The sequence below is a fragment of the Thamnophis elegans genome, chromosome 2, assembly GCF_009769535.1.
Source record: "Thamnophis elegans isolate rThaEle1 chromosome 2, rThaEle1.pri, whole genome shotgun sequence".
Taxonomy (NCBI): Eukaryota; Metazoa; Chordata; class Lepidosauria; order Squamata; family Colubridae; genus Thamnophis; species Thamnophis elegans.
In genome coordinates this window covers 113,205,091-113,229,540 of record NC_045542.1, presented here as the reverse complement: position 1 = coordinate 113,229,540, position 24,450 = coordinate 113,205,091, and the positions used below count along the sequence as shown (strand labels likewise).

Here is a 24,450-nt window from a genome sequence, read left to right as displayed (position 1 = left end):
TAAAATATGTAAATTTCAAAGTGGCCACTATGAAAAAACAGACAAATATAGAACACTATTACTATAAATTACAGTGACATAGTAACAAATTGATTTGCTTAACTTTTTTTTAACTAAAGGAAACCATACACTTTTTCAAACCTTTCTGCAAAATCCCAAATTTCATAAAAAGAGGGCCCCATCACTTTCATTCATTAGGTTACCACCAGTTTTTCTCTAGATTTTTGGGGGCACCACCTCGAAAATCATAGGTGTGATCACATATCTAGTTTAATGAAAAGAAGGATTAGGGGAGATATGATAGCAGCGTTCCAATATCTCAGGGGTTGCCACAAAGAAGAGGGAGTCAAACTATTCTCCAAGGCACCTGAGGGTAGGACAAGAAGCAATGGGTGGAAACTAATCAAGGACAGAAGCAATTTAGAACTGAGGAGAAATTTCCTGACAGTTAGAACAATTAATCAGTGGAACAGCTTGCCTCCAGAAGTTGTGAATGCCCCAACACTGCAAGTCTTTAAGAAGATGTTGGATAGCCATTTGTCTGAAACGGTATAGGGTTTCCTGCCTAGGCAGGGGTTTGGACTAGAAGACCTGCAAGGTCCCTTCCAACTCTGCTATTGTATTATTACCATTTATGTCAAGACAATAGGGGTTCAATAGCCAGAAAAATCAATCTGAGTGGTCGATTTGATCTAATTCAAATCAATCTGGATAATTAATGTGATTTAGTTTTTTGAATCCATGATAATTATGTACAGATGAAACAATTAAATCTGGAGATTTTAAATGGAATGCTATTCGTATGCCAATGACCTTCAGCTTTACAGGTAGTCCTCGACTTACAACAGTTCATTGAAAGTTACAAAAGCACTGAAAAAAGTGACTTGTGACCCTTGCAGCATCCCTATGATCAAGTGATTTATTTTTGTATACTTGACAATTGACTCACATTTATGACGGTTGTAGTGTCCCGAAGTTTTGTGATCTTCTGACAAGCAAAATTAATGGGGAAACAAGATTCACCTAACAACCGTGTTACTAATTTAAGAACTGCAGTGATTCATTTAACAAATGTATTGAGAAAAGTTGTAAAATAGGGCAAATTTACTTAACAAATTTCTCACTTAAGAACTTAAATGTTGAGCTCAATTGTGGTTGTAAGTTGAGGACTGCCTGTATTTCTTTCCCTTATCTCTATAAGAAACTTATCAAAATCTCAGAATACCATCTTCGTTCAGTAATGGGTGGATGAAGAACAGTAAGCTGTAATTAAATTCATACGGGAAAGAATCAAGTTAAAAATCCAGCTTGGGGACTGTGATTCAAACTATTTTGCTGGCACTTTCCTTAGCTGTGCTCCTTAATTTCCCATGTAGGTTGTGCACTGGAACAATTTCATTTAACTTAGCAGATCATAAATCTGCCTACTGAGCCAATTTGAGAGTCAATGTTGTATACAAAATAACATGCTGGACTAGGCCATGAAAGACCCATTGTCAATATCCTGTTTGATAATGGAATTCACTGGATTGTACTAGATAGACATTACCTTTCAGCCTCATCCTCTACACACAGGATTGTTCATGTAGGGGTAAAAAAAGATAATATCAGTTCATTTGCTTATCCAATAAATTGGAGAGTCCACCTTAGTCAATAAGTAAAGATAGTCCCAGAGGTGGTATCCAGCAGGTTCTGACCAGTTCTGGAGAACCGATAACGGAAATTTTCAGTAGCTCAGAGAACCAGTAAATATCACCTCTGACTGGCCCCACCCCATCTATTCTCTGCCTCCTGGATCCCAGCTGATCGGGAGGGAATGGTGATTTTGCAGTAACCTTCCCCTGGAGCGGGGAGGGAATGGAGATTTTACAGTATCCTTCCCTGCCACGCCCACCAAGCCAAATACATTTATTTTATTTGCCTATAGCAAATCCATCCAAACACTGAAAATTCCCAAAGTTCCTCATTTGAGACTCAGTGGTGAACTCTGACAAAAACAAACCAAATAGAAACAAAATCAGATAACTTTGGGTACATATTACTCCATAATAATTGAAAATCAACTGAAAGAGAACAAGAGAGAGAGGGGGGGAGGGAGGGAGGGGGAGAGAGAGAGAGAGAGAGAGAGAGAGAGAGAGAGGGAGAGAGAGAGAGAGAGAGAGAGAGAGAGAGAGAGAGAGATTAGATTGGTCCTGACTTCACTGCCTTTTTATGAAGCCTTAATGAAATGGTTCTTCCAATTGGACCTGGGAGGCTGAATTTGTAGTAGAACCTAGTTATATTGAGTTTATATTAATTTTTGTATCTCAATTGCAGATTGTGTTTATATAAGGTTTTTAAAATTGTTTTACATGGCTTTTTAATGTATTTTAGCTGCCTAGAGTCATATATTTGAGATGGGCAGCTCTTTAAATGGAAGCAGTAACTGTTAGATTTGTTCTATTCTATGCGGCAAGAAGATGAGGTTTCAACTCAATGGCCAGTTCAAATGGTGACATGTCAAAAGCTGAAGATAAATATGGGGAAACAGGGACCCAAAAAACTTGAGAAGACTACCTCTCAAGATCAAGATCATTGTCATCTTCAAACCCAGAAACCCAGATCTCTTATACTTCAGGATTCCTCCGATGGAGGTCTTGGCAGTCAACTTATCAGTTCCTTCAAGTCCTTAATTGTGCTGCACCTGATCATATGTGGTTTACATGCAGCCATGAGCTACTAATCAAGATGCTCTTTATTCAGGTGTTGTATGAGTTCAATTATAATCTTTCCTTTTGACTGCTTCATAGCTTCGTTTGTTTAAAAAAAATCTTGCCTTTTCTGGGTTACAACCTTGCATGAGATAAAGTACTCATTAAAGGGGGAGGGAGAAAGGGGAGCACCTTGATCCACAGAAAAGAGATTCACAGTGTCCTATTTTAATTTGTACTCCTCAAATTTAGCCTAAGTCTTCCCAAATGAGATAAATGAAAGAAAACCTAATAAGTTGCTGCAACAATCCTTCAGTTGCTTGAACTTCAAAGAGGCTAATGATCCTTTTACTCCAATGTAGAAAGATCTGAACTAGTTGCAGTTGTATTTTGAATATTCTGAAAATTCACATTGTTCACACAACTCCTCATTTTAAACAATTATCCCTCATCACTGATCTCCAGTTGTGCAATGTTCTCTTACCACAATTAAAATTAGTCTATCTTTTCAAATTGGAGTTTATTTTTTTCCAGTCTACCCCTTTCAATTCATAATAGTAGCATTAAATATTTCAGAATTTATATAATCACTTCAGTATTGCTTTAGCATTGTTTTAAGACACAAGTAGTATCATTTTTATCTGAATTTATATGCATTGCCTTATAGAAACATGATTGTTATATATGTAAATAACATGATTATAGTTCAATACTGCAAATATTACTTTTGCTAATCATGATGATGATACTGTTATAAATTAATTATTCTTGCTTACTGTAAATCATTAAGTCTACTTGAATTTTGGGTTTGTTTTGTAATTTCTGAATTGGGCAACCCTGTAAATTAAATATCTCCTCCGCAGGGTTGGTAAAATAAATGAAGATCATCTCTTGCCTGGGTGAATTTCCAGAGGCAAATAAACATTGGCATGAAAAGGTAAGCATAATATTACAGGCATTAAAAGACTCAGCATGATGTCGTGATTTAGGAGCTGGACTACAGCAGGAAGACCCAGGGCCTATCTGCTTTTAGACATGGAAAGTAGCTAGGTGACCTTGAACCAGTGACTCCCTCTCAGCTCCCTAACAGTTTTAGCATCTGTGACAAGCTGGCTGAAAAACAACCCCCTACATTAAACCAAACTTGAAGCCTTTCTGAGAAACAGACAAGTGCAATGCAAAAACAAGGAAGTCTGTACCTATGAGACTCTGAAGACGCCATAATCTGAAAATACAGCAAAGACATCCGCATAGAAGAAAAAAACAAGAATCTTGTCCGAAAGATATTTGTGGGAGATAGATACGAAGGAAACAACTTGCTAAAGATCAAAGGAGAAATGTTACTAAAAAACAGACAAAGGATGCCTTGCAAGGAGGAGACAGAAACTCCCTCAATATCATTGATACCTGCCAGACTTGTGAATCCACAAGGAAAGAATTTTTGGAGAATAAAAGGATTCTTTAAATCCACCAGATCTTTGAGAGATCCTAGATCCAGACTTGGTGGCTCCCATCCCCTAGCTCAATTTTTCTGACTTTTAGCAACTTTAATATGCGTGAAGCAAGCTGGCTAGGAAGCTGAACTCCACACACCTTAGAGTTGACAAGCCTGAAAAAACAGTTCTAGCTAATGCCTGCAAGGCTAGGTGCAAAGGGTGTGTGTGTGTATGTGTGTGTGTGTGAGAGAGAGAGACAGACAGACAGAGTGTATGCGGAGGGTGGAGCAAATGTACATTGTAACCAGTTTTCTACCACTTTGAATTCATTGGGTCTTTGTTCCTAATTGTTTATTCACTATTGATCAGCTATCAGTGTCTTGTAGGCTCTACTTGCACCCATCTGGAAAACCCAGATAGAAAGCAAAAAGGGGCTAAAATATCCAAGGGCCTCAAACAGACTGTCTGTGCATGAATGAATAACAATATACCAAACCTGGGACAGCAAGTAACACAACCAAGTGAGACAAACACTAAGCATACCGCCATCACCTCTAGTACCTGTAGTCATTAATCCTAAACCTAACTCCTTAACAGCCATAGAGAGGAGGGTGTCATACAACTGCATTCTGTATGAAATGACCTTCAAAACATCATTCGTAATGAGAACCACTTTTGCGGGGAATAGTGTCATACAACACATAATATGAAGATGCCACTTAATCAATATTAAATAACAGCAGGGATGATAAGTAACACAAGGCTATTAAATAACATGATTGGATTTTTTTTTTGTTTACAATTCACATTTTTATTATGACGATGCTCTTCCATAATGATGGTAATGATATTTCAACTACATTCATTCCATTAAAGATCTATCATCACAGGCAACATGTTAATTGGCATTAGTATTTATGACTATATAATTACATCAATTGTCAATGAACAGTGAAAGGACTTTATTAATATTAGCGGCTAATATATGCATGAAAATAAAATGTGAATTACAGTGGCTGTTTGCAATTTTAATTACTGTTAAGGTTTCTGATTTCTACTGAAATACAGAAAACTAACTGCAATATTAATTTCCACTAAGGCACTTTTAATATTTTAGGGAAAAAAGAAAGTAGAAAGTCAACACGCTGATTTACATTTGCTGTTATGTTTCAAAGTATAGTTCAAAAAAAGAAGCTGTAGGAACAGTTCTTTCTCTACAAAACGAACAAACAAAAAACCACATATACCTTAAGCATTCAGCATTAAATTAAGATTCCTTGAAATGTATATATTAATGAGAGGAAGACACATGCATGTATTCTTGTAACGCAATATGTTAACATATTGTATTTGCTATTTTCTAAATCTCATTTTTTTGTGTTACATCTAATTATTACTGATGAACATTTTAGAACAGCTTAATCATTTCATTTGACAGATTTGCCAATGAAACACTTTGATCCTACAGAAGAGAAAATTGGCATATATCTAGTGAGCAAAATAGCATCTGGTAGTCAAAGTAAACTTTCCCTTGAATCAAGTTTAATTTCTGGTGCCCAACATGAAATGATGTGGTACTGCCTTCTTGCAGGTTTTTTTTTTTCAGTTTACAAACTTGGTATCTCTAATCCAAATGTTTAGCTTTTTTCAAGATCAGTACAACTATCACGGTTTTATGACAGCAGCTAGTTCTTCAAGTATATCAAATTTCATTTAAAAATTACTTATTTAGTTAAAACATTTATAAAGCTGCCCATCTTATAAAAAACTCTGGGTGGCTCCCAATAAAAAAAAACAACCAATGTAATAACCATATTAAAACTATAAAAACCAAGCACATTAAAAACAAAAACCCCTGTATTAATTGAAATACCCCACCTGTAAGGTGCATCTAACTTTCACCTTGTGGCTAAGTTCACATTGTTCATGATGATGAAGTTCAAGAAAGATTAAGAGGGGAATTTGTGCATTTGGCAGGTCATGCTTAGGATCAACCCTGCAAATAAGAATCATACATGAGCCCATCACATTTGATCTGGCAGGGAAGGCATGTTGCAGGATCCATCAGCGAGAGATTTGCATTTGGTGGGACTCAGAAGGTGGGCCTTCTCTGCTGAGGCACCTTTCTTGTGGAACATTCTCCTCACTGAAGATAGACACACTCCTTCCACAGGGAAGTCCCTAAAGATCTGGTTATGTCATCAGGCTTCAGACATTTTTAGATGACTCCACTATGATTGATATTCTTGCTCTTTTTGTGGGGTTTGTATGTTTAAAAGAATGTTTGATAATACTTTTATCTGAATGTTTTTCTACCTTTTCTTAAGGATTGTTTTTATTTTTTGCTGCTTTATTCAATGGTTGCATGCCACCCAGAGTTACTTTGTGCGAGTCATATAAATGTGTTAACTAAATAAACAGATCTTCCCCTTTAAAACTCTGTAGATGCAGATTTTAAAGCAGGATAGTAAAATTCTCAAGAGTTCACAGATCAAATCAAGAATCCAAAGAACGGTTTGAAAAGTTCCTCTCAACAGGGAACATGTAGATCCGAAGAAATGGTTCAAAATTACCAATACTTTCTGTCTTGATTTGTATGAATTATTTGGAAGTCAAATTTTATGTATAATGAATGTGATTTACATAAAGCACACATTAATTATTCCTCTATGTATGTTCTTTTTAAGGACAGTGTCCCATGTGACAAACAGATAAAAAAATATACATTCTGAAACAAGGCAAAAGAAATGAAAAAAATGCTGAATCACTGAAAAGGGGCATAGGATTCTTCAGGGAGTGTGTGCATGTGTGTGTGCGTGTGCGTGTGCATGTATATGTATATGTATATGTATATGTATATGTATATGTATATGTATATGTATATGTATACATATATATTCCAGAGGTGGTATTCAGCAGGTTCTGACCAGTTTTGGAGAACAGGTAGCAGAAATTTTGAGTAATTCAGACAACCAGTGAATACCACCTCTGACTGGCCCCGCCCCCATCTATTTATTCTCTGCCTCCTGAGTTGCAGCTAATCAGGAGGGAATGAGGATTTTGCAGTAACCTTCCCCTGGAATGGGGAGGGAATGGAGATTTTACAGTATCCTTCCCCTGCCACGCCCACAAAGCCACACCATGCTCACAAGCCATGAACCGGTAATAAAAAAATTTGAATCCCATCACTGATATATTCCCTGAAAAATACTATGCCCCTTTTCAGTGATTCAACATTTTCTGCCATGTCTTCCACCTTGTTTCAGATTGTATATATTTTCTCTCTATTTCTCAGATGGGACACTATCCTTAAAAAGAACAGACATGGAGAAATAATTAATGTGTGCTTTAGGTAAATTTCAGAATAATAAACTGCTTATTTAATTAATTTATTTACTTTAAAATATATTAATTGAATTAAGAAAGGCACACTTGAATAGCGCTGGAATGGAATATGGAAATGAACAGTAACTCAATGTTTCTAACAAAAGCAGCATTGTTAATTATCATGCTGTAATTAAATTATATTTTTTTAAATCTTCACGTTTCTACAGATGTAAAAAAGCAGGGAACAATGCACCATGTACTGATACAATGTAACTTTAATTTATTTGAGAAGAGCTACAATAATCAAACATTTCATCTGGGATATTATTTTATCAAAAATAATTGCAAAATTTCAATTATTAATTAACTATGTGAACAGTATGTGACCCAATGCTAACAAGAGATATTATAAAATCTATAATATTCTTGTTAAAATGTCATTGCTAACCATACACTGTGACTATAGTTGCTACTATTGTTACCAAAAAACAAGCTTTATCTCATTAACATGAAAGACATTATCTATCTGTCATTGGCAATAAAAATGATATCAGCATTATGTACCTATCCGTGCTTTCTCTTCAAAAGCATCCTTGATTATTGTGAAAGGAAATGTTTTCAAAAGTTAGTTGAGATTACTGTTTTATAATAATATTATTAATTATTATAATATCACTTCATTAAGATGAACAGCTTACTTTTTGGAAAATTATTTATATTACTTCTAAAAGATCAGACATAGAACTAAAAATACTCCTTGGCTCAATATTACTTTTAATAATCAAAGGTTTATAATGGCAACAATTGCACATGCCTCATCATGTTTTGTATATTACTAAAGTTCTTTCCTAAATATATTTTCTGGGTTTAAACTGATTTGGAACGCTTAGTATACATACTGTCTAAAAGATTCAAAATGTGTCAGTAAGACTAGTAAACCTGAACACAAGAGCAAAATAATGCAACACTAATATGTGAAGAGTAGCAATGAAATGCTTTTTCGCTCATATTCAAAGTTTAAATTTTTAAAACCTTGATTTCATTAAAACACTAGTCTTATCAGTAATCTGCCAATTATTACAATATATGGAAGGCATACTGTTGAGGATCTTGTAAATAATGGGATTTTTCATCCATCCGACAGTTATGAGCAACCTTCGGAGTCAGATATCAGTGGGGCAGAAGAACAGCTGGAGCCTGTTCCTAGTGTACGCCTGCATAGAGCTGCATAGAGGGCCGACTCAGGAATAAAAGCACAGGTTGACAGTGAATAGCCCCTCCCATAGGGAATAAAGAGGAGCAAAAGTGGAGGGGAGTTTGCAGGAAACAATTAGCTCAATTCATTAGGGTGAAAATCTATTCCTGACTTCTTGCCAAGTAATTGCTGCTATAGCATGGTGTTTGGAAGATATTGGCCTGGCAACTCTCCAAGCCTGATAAAGGTTTGTAGTTGTGAAATCTCATGAAAGACTATTTGCCAGGACTTTGCTGGAGAGGAATTCTCTTTAACCTAAATAAGAGGTTTTATCGAGACAAGGAATCTACTTCATGATCTTGGGAATCCCGGGTTAGAAGAGTAGGGGTATTCCCCAAGAGATTAGAAAAGAGCATTGGAAGTAAATGCCATATTCCTGGCAGTGTCATCCAAGGCATGAAGATCAACACAGCCATCCAGCAAAATCAAGCAGGCACCTACATTGGGCAGTAGTGATATGGGATGGTGCTACAGGCAAATGATCATTTTATTGATAATAGCAAAGGCATCAATTCATAATGCACAGGAAAAGGCAATGTTAAAGCACTCCTGTATTTTTACAAGAAAACCACGTGGAGAGAAATACAAAATGAATGAATGCATCAACAGTAAAGAAACCAACCATCAAGAAATATGCTGCAAGCTAGTACCTGATAGATTAGTCATGAATTCCCTAGAAAAGACAAATGCCATGTCATGTCTACACCTACGAAGTTCAGAATTTTGTAAGCTATGGGATTCCCCGTGAAACTGAAGTTGGACTTTAAAGAAGCAGGATAGGAGGAGTATTGGCACTTTTGAACTTTAGTATTGAGGAAGATCCCCTAATATTATTTTGGACAGCCAAGAAAAAAAAACCTGAAAAAAATCAATCTAGCACAAATAACCAGGCTAATGGTGAGAACAATCAACCAGTGGACTAGCTTACCTTCAGAAATTGTGGGTGCCCCACCATGGAGGTTTTCAATAAGAGACTAGATAGTTATTTGTCTGAAATGGTATAGGGTTTTCTGCTCGATCAGGGGCTTGGACTAGATGATCTCCAAGGTCCCTTCCAGTTCTGTTATTCTGTTATAACCGCACATTATGTTATTTCAGATACCTTATGCATAAACCAAGATATCTGTAAAAGGCTTTAATGTTGGGAAAGATCAAAGAAAAAGAAGATGAGCCACAAAGTGGACAGATTCATTGGTAATGGATGTACCATTGGAAAACCTGAAAAACAAGTGGATCATTGCGGGAAAAAATATCTACTGGTATTTATCTGGCTGTTCAAGGTTGACGCTAACTTGATGTCACCTAATCAATCAAGGAATTTGGGAGGAGGGGAATTAAAGACCCAGTAGTGTTCAAAAGTTCTATTGTTTTAAAGATAGTCTTTTAATATTTTTTATTCTAGTTATACAGATCCATTATGCAGGTACAATATATGGCTCAAAACTTTTTTTAAAGTTCAGTGATAGCTTAGTCTTCTGCAGTTAGAATTTTTGAGTCCCAGATATCATAGGAAGTTTCTCAATATCAAATGGAGTAGTTAGTTAAAGCTTTAATTGCAAATGTTCTTAAAAGTTATGTTTCCACATCCAACAAACATGCCATTTTGGATTCTAGTGACATAGTTGTACTTTGATTTATGTTTTTGATGAAGAGACAATATAATTTAAGACATGATTGTCCAATCTTTTGGTTTGCCTGGTCCTCATTGAGTGAAGAAGAATTATCTTGTGCAGATTATAATATAATAATATAGTTAATATATATAAATAACAAACTTCTTTATTTTTATTTTATTTTTAATTGTGGTCTACATTACATTATGTGGTCCATGGATCATTGTGCATACCTGATTTAAGATTTCTATAATTATATCAAATGTTGTCTATATCATGGTCCATACTTGCACTGCTAGAATACATGTTTAAATATTTTTTCCTAGAAAACTCAGTAAGAATATTCTTAATTTTTTTTATACACCATACACTTATAAATTCAAACCAACTGACTGAAATGATCCAAACACATAAAAGAAAAATAAAGCCATACAGTAGATAAATAACTTTTCATTATTCTATTTATTATTCTCTGGAATTTTCTAAACACATCTGAAGACAAATTCTATTTGTATTAATTCACTCTGAAGAGCATGGAACTTACTATCAAATAAAGTTTCTGAGTCAAGCTTAACTTTTTACACTACAGTGCTCATCAGGTACCTGATGACATACAACATCAGCAGAGGGAGCTTTCCCTACAGCCTTGTTAGACGCACCAGGATGCAAGTGAGAGGCAATCTCAGAATCAAATTTCCAGTCTATTTGGAGGGAGCTAAATTTAAGAATAACATTATAAATAATCAAAAGAACATTTTATAGAAAGTGTGGGGGTTTGGCATCCATATGTACATAATGCTTACTGGAGAACAAATTATAGCAGGTCATATAGATGTTACCACATCTGTAAAAGTATTCCACATAAATATTTCTATATTTATATTTCCATTACATACACATAGCACCTTGGTTTGTTGTGTCGACTCCTTACAGTGTAGTAATAGGGAATAAACCATCTCCTTCAAAATAATACTTCTAAGAGCCGGGGTGGCACAGTAGTTAGAGTGCAGTACTGCAGGCTACTTCAGTTGACTACTAACTGCAGTTCGGCAGTTCAAATCTCACCGGCTCAAGGTTGACTCAGCCTTCCATTCTTCAATTTTTTATTTATTTATTTTTTCTTAACACATATTGTATTTCCCCCCTCCCCCTCCCCCCAAATCCCCACCTCCCTTCCCTCCCCCCGACTTCCCAAAGACCATACGTGGTATAATTTTTGAACAATCACAGTCTGAAATATCTCTACATTGAACTCAGCTTCTTACTGTTACCCAAATTTAAAACAATTTAAATTATTACTGATACTAAGCATAAGCTATCTGGAGTTTTTTAGTCCCATATTTACTTTTTATGTAATCAATCCACTTTTTCCAGTCTCTTTTGTATCTCTCGTTTGAATGTTCTTTGAGATATGCTGAGATTTTGGCCATTTCGGCTAAGTTCATAACTTTCAAAGTCCATTCTTGAATTATAGGTAAATCTTTCTTCTTCCAATACTGCGCCACCAAGAGTCTTGCTGCCGTTATTAAATACAGGATCAAATTAGTCTCTGCTACTGTAAAATCAATGCATATACCCAGTAAAAACAACTGGGGGGTAAATTTTATCCTTCTTTTGAAGATGTTTTGCAGGATCCACCATATTTTTATCCAAAATGCCTTAACATTACGACATGTCCACCATATATGAAAATATGTAGCATCACAAGAACCACATCTCCAACATTTAGGTTGAACATTTGGATACATAGAGGCAAGCTTTTTAGGATCTAGGTGCCATCTATAAAACATCTTATAAAAATTTTCTCTCAAGTTTTGTGCTTGTGTAAATTTCACATTTCTTACCCAGATTCTTTCCCATGTTTCAAGCATTATTGGTTCCTCGACATTCTGAGCCCATTTTATCATACAATCCTTAATCAGTTCCGTTTCAGAATCCATCTGTACTAATACATTATATATCCTCTTTATATGCATTGAGCTTTGATCTCTTATTTGTTTAAACAAATTATCCTCAACTTTTACAAAGCCAATTTTTTGATCTGTTTTCCACCTAGCTTGTAGTTGACCATACTGAAACCACGTTTGAACTACCTTCTCTTCTTTAAGTACCTCTAAAGATTTTAGTTCCATCACCCCTCTTTCTGAGATAAGAAGTTGTCTATAGGTGGTTCTATCGAGTTTTTGTTCTACATTCATATTTTCAATTGCATGTCTAGGAATTGCCCACATGGGCACTTTATCATTTAGTTTATGTTGATATTTTTTCCAAACCCGCAATAAAGCATTTCTTAAGATGTGATTTTTAAATTTCTTATCCGTTTTTTTGTTAAATAACAGGTAAGCATGCCAACCATATAACAAATCATATCCCTCGATATTCAAAATTCTGTCATTAGTTAGATGAATCCAATCACTAATTGCAGATAATGCCACTGCGTCATAGTATAATTTTAAGTTAGGTAATTTCAATCCTCCTCTTTCACGTGCATCTTGCATTATTTTCATCTTTACCCTCGGCTTCTTTCCTGCCCACACAAATTTGTTGATACCCTTCTGCCATTCTAGAAGATTCGCATCTCTTTTAAGTATTGGTAACATTTGAAAAAGAAATAAAAATTTTGGTAAAATGTTCATTTTTACTGCCACTATTCTACCCAGCAAGGACAAATGCAGTTTTTCCCACCTTTTCAACTCCAACTGTGTACTATGCCAAAGTGGTTCATAATTATACTTGTATAATTTCCCATTTGAGATTAAAATATTAACTCCAAGATATTTAACTTTTTTAACTACCTCACATCTTAGCGTCGCCCCCAGTTCTTCCTTCTGTTTGATAGTCATATTTATAGCTATTATTTTGGTTTTTCCTAGATTTATTTTAAATCCCGAGACTTGACCATATTGATTGATCGTATTCAATAATACCCTACTAGTTTCCTGCGGTTGCTCCAATATTATAACCAGATCATCCGCAAATGCACGAACTCTATATTCTTGCTGTCTAATTTTGATCCCTTTTAGACCGCCCAGGCCCCGTATCTTATTCAACAGTATTTCCAAAGTTATAATAAACAATAATGGGGACAGAGGACAGCCCTGTCTTGTACCTTTTTCAATTTGAAAGGAGTCTGTCAGACTTCCATTGACAATGATCTGGGCTGTTTGCTGCTGATATATTGCACCAATTGACCGTAAAAAGCCATCTCCTATCTGCATTTTTTGCAATGTCTTCAGCAGGAATTGCCAATTAACTCGATCAAAGGCTTTCTCCGCATCCAAAAATATGAATGCGGCCGGGATTTGATTGTTCTTTCCCAGGTATTCTAAAACGTTGATAATTAATCTAACGTTATCCTTCATCTGTCTGCCCTGTATAAAACCAGTTTGATCGGTATGTATCAGTTGCTGAGTTACCCCCATTAGCCTATTTGCTAATATTTTAGTAAAAATTTTATAATCTACATTGAGTAATGAAATAGGTCTGTAATTTTTTGGTTGGGTAAGGTCTTGATCTTCTTTGGGTATCAACGATATGAACGCAGTCTTCCACGAGGGAGGCACTTTCCCTCCCGATTGAATTTTATTGAATAGTTCTCTGAGGGGTTCTACCATTTCTAACTGTAGATATTTATAATAAACAGCTGTTAAACCATCTGTACCTGGTGCTTTCCCTAACTTTAATTGTTTAATTGCCTGCAAAATTTCCCCAGAGGTTATAGGTTGGTTCAGCTTATGCCTATGTTCTTCTCTGACTAGGGGGATTTTCTCTTTATCTAGGTATTTGTCTATATCTCCGTCCTTAATTTTATCCCCTTTATACAACTCTGTAAAAAATTCCCGAAATACCTTTTGAATCTCTTCCTGTTGAAACACTTCCTTCCCTCTGTAACACAATTTGGATACATTTCGAGCTTTCCTTTTTTTTCTAATCTGATAAGCCAACCACCTACCGGGTTTATTTGCATTGCAGAAAGTATTATGTTTAGCATATAATAAACTAGTAGCTACCTGGTCAGAGATCAGCATATCAAACTGAGATTTTAATATAGCAATTGTTTCCCTAATCTTTGTATCTCCTGGATTCAATGTTAATTCTGACTCTTTCCCTTTAATTTCCTCTTCCAATTCTTTTCGTTTTTGCCCTTGTTTGTATCTATGTATTTTATTTATATTCATTAATACTCCTCTCATATACGCTTTGCTTGCATCCCATACATATTCCAAAGATGTACCCTTGTTCATATTGAAGACAAAATATTCCGATAGCAATTTTTTACAATCATTAACATACTTTTCATATCTAAATAAATTTTCATTCAACCTCCAGGACCTTCTTGCCTGGGCTACCCTTCCCAATTCCATCCAGACTGGATTATGGTCTGAAAGAACTCTCGCCATAATCTTTGTCTTCTTCACCCTACAAAGTAAATCATTTGTAATTAGTATAAAATCAATCCTTGAAAGAGATTGATGTCTATTGGAAAAAAAGGTAAAGTCATATTCTTCTGCATGCCTCTCGCGCCAAGCGTCTCGCAATTCAAAGTCGTCCAGCATGTCAAAAAAGGGTTTGGGTAACTTAGCTCGAAATTTGGTGTTCGGTCGAGCTGTCTTCTTATCTCTTTTGGTGTCGATCACGCCATTCCAGTCACCCATTAATATACAAGACTCAAAATCCCACTGTACTAATTTAGCATGGAGGTTTCTATAAAATCCATCTTGTTGTTGATTTGGAGCATAAATTCCCAATAGTAACGTCTTTTTCCCTTCTAAGATTAAATCTAATGCAATATATCTTCCAAAGGGATCTGCTTCAATTAGCTCAGCTTTAATGTCTTTTCTTAAATATACTACTATGCCATTTTTCTTTTCCATGGCTAAGGTCGCAAAATGTTGGCCCAGTTTGGGGTTAAACAAATATTTTTGATCGGTTGATTTGATATGAGTTTCTTGCAAGCAAATTATGTCATTCTTAAACTGCTTAAGATAATGAAATATTTTCTTTCTTTTCTGTGGAGAGTTCAGTCCGTTAACATTCCATGTCAAAATCTTAGTTGTCATTTTTGGTTGCCTGAAGCTTTTTTAGAGCCTCCCGCAAGGCCTGTCTCACCTTTGGTTTGGCTCCTCCCACAGCTTCTGAGCTTGTTGCAGTAGCACCTTGGTCAGTGGCCAATGATTGTTGAGATTGTTGCATAGTGGCTTGTTTATCCGTTTGTCTGGTGGTCTTACGGTTGGATCTTTTTTCCTTGACTCCTTGCCCTTCTGGAAGAGGGAGATGATACATTTTATCTAATGGTTGTGTGGTTTGCTGTTTATCTTGTTCGTCTCGTGGTTTTTCACCATATCCCGAAGGTTCAGGGTATCCCATCTTCAGAATCTTATGATAGAAATCACGAGCTTTCCATACAGAGCTGAGACGATATCTTTGTTTGTCCATTGTAACTATAATACCGAATGGGGCATCCCATCTGTACTGTATCTGACGCCTTCTGAGCTCTTCCACCAGAAAAGCATAATCTCTTCTGGCTCTTAGCATCTGAGGCGGTATTTCTTTCAAAACAATCAGGTCCTGTCCACCAATTTGAAGCTTAGTATTGTAGGACTCTTGTAGTATCATATTTCTAGATTCTCTTGTAACAAAGTACTGTATATACTCGAGTATAAGCCTAGTTTTTCAGCCCACTTTTTGGGCTGAAAAAAGCCGCCTCGGCTTATACTCGAGTCAGTGAAAAATTTGCCCGAAATGGGGGAGAAAAAGGGGCGGGGCCATGCCGCTGGGTGACACTCGTGAATGGCCCAGTGGCCCTGTGAGTTTCCCCTCCCTCTGTGTCAGTTTGCCGCGCAGCGCGCACCGCACCATCCCCCCTCCTCACGTTCTAATGTAATGCAGGGCTGTCTTACGATTCCCCTTCCTCCCCCTCCTGCCGCTCTGCAACGATGTCCCACCTCCTCCTTGTTATGGCAAGCAGCCACATAGCGATGTCCCACCTCCTCTGGTACAGTGATCCAATGATAGGAATCACTGTGCCGTGTGTCATAGGAGGCGGGACATCGCTCCCGCGGCTGCACGGGACATCATCATCACAGCGGGACATCAGCATCATGAGGTGAGTGAAGTATTTCATTGAATACACCGCTAGTTTACTGTTTTTTTTTTAAATAAATATTCAAAAACATTATTGGTATCTATTTTTATTTTTGAAATTTACTGGTAGCTGCTGCATTTCCCACCCTAGGCTTATACTCGAGTCAATAACTTTTCCAGTTTTTTGTGGTAAAATTAGGTGCCTCGGCTTATATTCGGGTCGGCCTATACTCGAGTATATACGGTATATTACCACGTCTCGGGGAAGTTGCCTTTGTTTTGCCGCCCATGAATTAACACGAAAAATCCTGTCAATCTGCCAATCCGAATTGGATCCCGGTTTTCCCACCAGACGGTCAAAAGCTTCAGAAAACATTTGCTTTAGGTTCTCCTGCTTTCCTTCACGCAGCCCCCTCACTCTTAATGCAAGCTCCATCTGCTTATACTGTATTATAATAATTTGTTTTTCAGCATTATCAATTTTTTGTTCCACCACTTCAGTTTTGGATATCAGGTTAGTTTTAGCTTCATTGAGAGTTTCTAAATTATCTTCCATTCCAGAAATATATTCTGTTATCACATTTACAATTCCCATCATATTATCATTCATTTTAGTGACCCTGGTATCGAATTTGTCATATAGAACTTCCATCTCATTCCTTATTTCATCTTTGAAATCTTTAATCATTTCTAGATTCTGTTCTCTGAATTCTTTAAACATTTCTAAGTTCTGTTCTCTGGATTTTTGGAACATTTCCAAAAAAAATTCTTTTGTTAGTACATCTCCACTAGGGGGCATAGATGGTGGGGGCTGCAACTTTGTGCCAGGTATGGGAGACGTTTTCGGAGGTAATTTAACAGAGGTTGATTTGGATGCCATTATATTTTGGTTTTAATTATTTATTCTAAATTACTAATCCACTGTGCTATGTGGAGAAAAAGAAATTCCCCCCCCCTTTTTTTTCCTTCTTTTTTTCTTTTTTTACAAGGGGTTTTACGGAGGATTTCAAAAGAGAAAGTCCGTTTGGAATGTTTGGAATGTCTCTGAATCAACAAAGAGTCTTGAAAGCTTTAAGGGAGTAGCTCTAATTAAATTATAAGAGATTATTTCTTTAGTTCTGTAGCAGGAAGCCGGAGATAACAAATGCAGAAGCTGTAAACGCCATTTTGAAGACAATTAAACAAAAGAGGTTTTTATAACATTGAAGCTGGTATTTCAGATAGAGAAAGGTTTTAAAGTTCACAAGTTGGTCTTTGCTCGTATTGATTTTTAATAGTCTCTTTTCTAAAGATTGTCCTGAGGGGGAGGGGATCCTGTCTTGTGCTGTGGATAACAGCTGCGAAGTTCAGGTCGGAGTTGAATGACTCAGCTATGGGTTGATCCTCCCCCTCCGTCCACAGCTCACAAAGAAACAAACTGTGAACTTCAAAGAAGATTCTTACCAGCTGAGATTCCTCACTGCTTTTTTCTTGTCTGAAAAAAGAGTTATCTTCTTGATATTAAGTAGATAACGGTCCTGAATTCTGGGGGCAGCTCTGTTAAGCTGCCGACCGGCGACAGGCCACTCCCCGGAAGTCTCAGCCTTCCATTCTTCCAAGGTGGGTAAAATGAGGACCCAGATTGTGGGGGCAATATGTTGACTCTGTAAACCGCTTAGAGAGGCTGAAAGCCCTATGAAGCGGTATATATGTCTAACTGCTATTGCTATTGCTATAAAATGAGGACCCAGATTGTTGGGAGCAATATGCTGACTGTGTAAACCACTTATAGAAGGCTATAAAAGCACTATGAAGCAGTATATAAGTCTAAGTGCTATTGCTATTGCTATTGCTGCTTATAGTAGATGAATTCCTATAAGTATTATTTTGCCAAGGAAAATAGCAAAAATAGTTGTTCTGAAAGAGATTCTAGGAAAGTTTATTGATAGACAGATAGATAGAAAACAAACTTGTTTCTATGCTATTTTCACACTCAAATTAATTTCAAGAGAAGGAAAATTCACCCACAGACCTTCTCCAATCAGGAAGCTGCACAGGGAAGGAGACATGTGTAAGACCTAACAAAGAAAATAGTCTTTACAAAGATAAGGGAAAATCAAAAATACTACAGATGAAATATAAAAGAGTTGAAGGTTGAAAACAAGCCCCTTTTACAGAGAACAAAAATATCTAAGACATTTTGAATCTGATTTTACAATGCTATTTGTAAAAGGACGGATGGAGTTTTGTCTTTTCTTGAATGCACTACCAATTTTATAATTTCCCTTCCAAAGTAAAGGGGGGCAATCATTACTTTTCATTGAGCAGAAGGTATTGTAAGAGCTTGCTGTTCTTGCCTTTTAATAAAGAACCACCTCAATCTCCCATGAAGGATGGCAGTGAGGTTGCCGAAATCAAGATTAACAATTGATTAGTTTTAATGGCCCATGACAACAATAAACAATAAGACCCCTGTCAGAAATTAGATTGTGCTGCTAATGCTGCGAACTCAAATGGCATTTAAACGAAAAGTGCTCAACATAAAAATCTAAGATGTGCACAAATTCTAGAAACATTTATCTTAAATCATAAATTACATAACAATAGCTTTTGTCTGATTTAGCCAATCAATACTTTTGGCTGTTATAAAAAAACAAAATAGGGGCTAGAATATTACAATTATAAATACAAAAGACATTAAAGTATCAATAATACTTTAAATTATGCTAAAAGGGAAATAGATATTTCAGCTATATTTAAATTCTGTCTTCATTGTAGTTCTTTTAAATGTATTTGAAGACATTATTTCTATGTTTTTAATTTTAAACATTTGCACTATATTAGTCATAGAAAACACTGCAACATATTCATATGAATATACTGTGTCATAATCTCGAAATAAAACAAACACTATTTTTGTGTAAACTATGATGCAAAAGACCCGAGATAATGTAAAATATGCATCAGAAGAAAAATATTATGGAACTGGGGAAAAGGGGTGGGTGGGTAATCCACAAAACACTGAAGCAAATTACATAAACACATCAGCCTTTTTAATGCAAGAAATAAGGCAGGTAAATTCTCCTGCATAAGTTTGCTACCAGTACTTAACTCATTTTGATGAAACAAAAATTATTTCAATGGAGAAGAGAATTTTGAAGGAACTGTCATGACAGATGTTAAGTAGTCTTGTTTTTAGCTGTTTTATGAGTTGGATAAGGGTTGACTATAAAAGTGATCTTTGTTGTAAAATCATCTCATCAGCAGTTTCAAATTTCCCTGCTTTCCTAAGCTTCATTCAGTCCTATGGACCTTTTTCCATTGGCTTTTTTTTTATCAGAGGTCCTAGGACTACTCACCATGGCCTTCTTTCCACAGCTATCTCACCGTGGCCAACTCGCTGCGGGACAACTCACCATGGACAATTTTATGTAGGATTACTTAATGAGAGAAATGTTATCTGCTACTGTTTCTTTGACATTATTTCTATTGACAAAAATGGAAATAATGTCAAAGAAACAGTGGCAGATAACATTTACTACCTTGAGTTATTCTGCATGAAATTATCTGTGATGAGTTGTTCCACCGTGAGTTGGCCACGAGACATTGTCCTGCAGCAAGTTAGCCATGCTACAGCAAGATGGCCATGGTGGGTTGACTGCAGCAAAATGGCCATGGTCAATTGGCCATGGTGAGATGGCTGTGGCGAGTTGGCCATGTCAAATTGTCCAATTCCACACTCTCACTATAAGTTCTTCTTTATAGAAGAATTTCTCCTTCACATGTTGTAATTTGGACAAATTGTCAGTCCTATTTTTCTTTTCTCTCCAGATATGTCATGGCTATTCCTACAGAGCCAATGAGGCCCAGTTACAAAAATATGTGGTAAATAGAAATAATTAGCAATGTATAGAAAATGAATTTCACTTTATTTTTTTTCCTTTCCTCTTATAATAGTAGAAATTGAGGATAGCCAAGCTGGATATCTGTCCTCCATTCAGATAAAACCAATACTTTTTTTTTAATATACCCAATACTTAAATGATGGAATTTGCTATAACAACTTGGAATCTGCTATACATCAATGGATAAATTCATGGAAATTAAGTAAATCCCAATGGATATTTGTTACAACCGTTGTATGATTTCCAATAGCAGAAGCGTCAAGATGCTTTTAGTTCATTTCCTGTCTGTGTCTTCCCATGCGGCTTTTGTAATTTATGAATTACATAGACCTTTCAACTTATTGAACCTCTAGTAGGATTTATACTGCTTTTGAGTTTATTTATCATCAAATCTTTTGAAAAGCAAACTTTAAAAAAATATTTTGGTCACTTTAATAAACAAACAGGCATTATGTTGCTATTGTTTGATCACTTCTTTACAGCAATTTTTAGATGACTATGATTTGATTCTATAATGAGAAACCATTTCCATTCTTTACCAACAATCCTTTTGTAGATTCTGCTCTATTTTTAGGAATAGTTGTAGCGATTCATGAAACAGAACCTCTTGGTTGTAACTACTGAAGTCAGATTTTTTCTTACCTGTAAATCAGCATCAAATGTATGTTTCAGGTGAGCTTCTTCTGCAGCTTCAACAAGGTGCTAAACAAAGAAATGTAAAAAAGTAAAATTACTTCCTAGAAATTTGATTTTCCTCCCATGTTGGTAATCGAAATGTACTTTTTAAGTTCAATTTACTTAGTTCCACTATACTAATTGCTTTAAATATTTGTTTTCTGGAAATAACACCTGGGGTGAGGGGAGGCATGTACAAATAATGTCATCAATCCTTTGTGGTAATCTCAATCATGTCAAATGTTCCAATACATGTAAATGTTAAATACTAGTACTTTCTGCAATGCAAAGACTTTTCTTTTCCCAGGGTAGTGATTTTCTTGGGTACAGTCATGAATATTCAACCAACTTCATTATAAATTTTTGAAAAAGTCTAAAATGGCTGTTGCAGGCATTTTAAATAACCCTCTTCTCTGTGTGAAAAAGGCACTGAAGTGAAAGAGGTCAAAGGACTTGATATATAATTGAACTTTTTTTTCCCCCTCAGACAGCACCATTTATGAACATGCAGCATAAAATTGAGTCTCCCACATCATGAGCAGTCAGTCCCCTGGTGGAAGTTATAATTCAAAGGTCTCAATTTAGTTTGCTATTGATTCAGAATTTCCAGGCACATCAGAATTAGCAATACAGTAATGATAATATTGAACAAGAAAGAACATAAACATTACATGAAGAGCAACTATTTATCAAATAATGTTCTCCTTTCCTTTCTTTTCCAACAATGCAGCCAAACAGATTTTCATGTTCTCTTCAAGTTCCTTTTGGTTCCTGTCCAAAGCAGCACTATTCAGTTCATGTACAGGCTACAAGAGTATTTGACTTTTCTTGTAGCTATCTAAATATAAGTTAATTTAGACTCAGTTACTCTTTATCACAAAATGAGCAGGAATGAAGCTGCATCAAGAAGACCTACTTGCTTTGCTCTGCCAGACAAGCAGCCCCTCCCTCAATGATAACACACACAGTATGAACATTGGCAGAGAAAACAGCTTCTTGTGTACCATGTAAACAAATGGTATAATAAATATTTCCTTAAGAGTAAGTCTGGCAATGTAATAGGAATCACATTCATGGGAAAGCATTGTACATAGAGTACGCAAACAACTTCATATTGTTAAGCGATTTCATTTGTACGCATCCATTCTTTTTAGTAGTAACGATTAAAAAAAACGGGAATTTTGATTCCCAAAAGAGCAATTTTAGGGAAGAAAATAAATACAACTGAACCAGGGGTGAAATGCTACTGGTTCGGACTGGTTTGCTCAAACCAGTAATAAAAACGGCTACCAGTTCATCCAAACCAGTAGTAAAAAATGCTACCAGTTCAGGCAAACCGGTCGTTCCGACGATCAGATATGCAAGAATCAGATGTGCCACACGAAAATCACGCACAGTTGATTACTACCAGTTTGGATGAATGGTTCGGATGCATGCAAAGTGCGGATGAATGCGTAAAACGAACTGGTAGCGAAGCGAACCATTAGCAGAGCGTTTCACCCCTGAACCAAACTATTATCAATGAAACAATCAGTACCATGTAAGCTAAACATTAAATGAAAAACAATTATTTCAAAACCATTATATTATCAAGTACATTGGGGTCACATTGTTCAGATTTTATGGCTCAGCCCCAGTTGTGTTCTCTGCTCCAACAGATGTCATCTTGGGGACAAGAGTAGCCAGGATGGGGTGGTGGCTGTATCCAAAGCTATGGAGATAAGTGAAGGTCAGGTGCCTTCAACCTATATTTGATATTGATTTCATGAAAATAAACTTTAAAATTCTTCCCCTACTCATTTTATCTCCAGACTGAGTTGTAAAAGAGCAACTGAAGTAAGTTTAACCTGACTAGTGATAGACTAACATTATTTCTCTTTTAAGAGACCCTTTTGCTGAAAGACTGGTTCTGAATTTTTCCTACTCTTGTTTTTTGAAGGTTCAAGTCTTTGAGGGAATAAATTGAGTAGAATGAAACTAAATGAGAATTTGTATTTTTAAAAAAGCAAACCTGCTCCTCTTTTTTAAAAAAAGGGGGAAACTGTATTACTACAAAATATGTACAAGTAATTAATTATGCTTTCCTTGAAATTGTAATGCAAATATGTTTTTTATACAAGCAAGAAATTATGTGTGGTAACGATATAAATAGGACTCTGTTATTAGATCACCAATATCCTAATGCAGTGGTTCCCAAACTTGGCAAATTTAAGACTTGTGGACTTCAACTCCCAGAATTCTCCAGCTAGCTCTTCTGGCTGGAGAACTCTGGGAGTTGAAGTCCACAAGTCTTAAAGTTGCCAAATTTGGGGACCACTGTCCTAATGTAAAAAACTAAAAAAAGAACATAATCATAAGACATTCTCATTATCATGGTGCATTATGGCAGAAATTCCTTTAAACACTATAATTTTGGACTATTTTATAGATTAGGGATACTGCTTTGGTGATCATGCTTGTAAAAAAGATTTTAGAAGGGTGGTAGCTTAAAAACATAAATAAAATTAGGGGGGGGAATCCAAATCATGGGAAGCAATAGCTCCACTTTATCTGGTGTTGCTCAGTTCCCCTGTCTCCAGTTGTGGGCATACTAGTTAAAGAAAGATTCAGAGAAATTGGAACAGGTTGGAGGAAAGGCAATGAAGGGCCCATGAAAAGATTTTGAAAGAAGTGGGAAAGTTTAAATTGGGGAGAAACTGGCAAGGAATTATGGTAGTGCTCTTCAAATAATTTCAGGACTTAGCTCTATAAATGCAGAAGACAGGATTCAAGGTAATAGATTTCAAACTGAATGTTAGAGAAACCTCTTAACAATAAACCAAATTACCCAGAGAGATTTTCAGCTACCTTATCTAGTTTCTGTTCAAGATGCTGTAATTTGGACTGAACAATCTATGATTTAATGATTTCACAGCTCTGATTCTTGCAAATTATGCAAAATGATATGAAAAGTTTCAGCACTATTCTAGCCAATTGCTTTGCCTACTTCTCCACTGTTCAGCAAAGCAGTCACAGAAAATTAAAGAGCATTGGTAACTTATAAGTTGTGCAGAGAATAACTGACTGAAGAAAGGGGACCAATAAGATAAGACTAGTGATAAGCAAGGAAATACCTTTTTTCTCCAAATTTGGAATTATAATTAGGTATCAGTCTACAGGAATTATCTCCCAGTTCAAGTCTTCTAAAGCAGAGTTACCCAACCTTTCCAGCTTTGCGGACTGGGGGTGGTGGTGGTGGTGGTTCAGTGGGAGCTGCCAGCAAGCATGCATGCATGAGAAGCTCCATTTGTACAAAAGGCAGAGACACATGCCCACGTTCATACCCTGCTTGTGCATGTGGGCACACGCTTGCCTGGCCCTTCCATGGCCCGGTTTTGAACAGCTCTGAGCCACGGCCCAGGTGCTGTGCCCCCCTTTTCTAAAGAATACATTTCCAAGTTTCTCTACTATATATCCATATTAATATGTGCACAGAATAAAGCCTCA

The 24,450-nt window shown here is 36.3% G+C and overlaps 1 protein-coding gene across 1 annotated transcript in view; it reads right to left on the bottom strand.

Annotated features, from left to right (window-relative positions):
* CACNA2D3 (calcium voltage-gated channel auxiliary subunit alpha2delta 3) overlaps positions 1 to 24,450 on the bottom strand; it is a 594,623-nt gene that overhangs the window by 349,095 nt on the left and 221,078 nt on the right. The window contains 1 exon segment of the mRNA XM_032208561.1: positions 20,932 to 20,991. Within this exon segment, the coding sequence (XP_032064452.1) occupies positions 20,932 to 20,991 (60 nt within the window).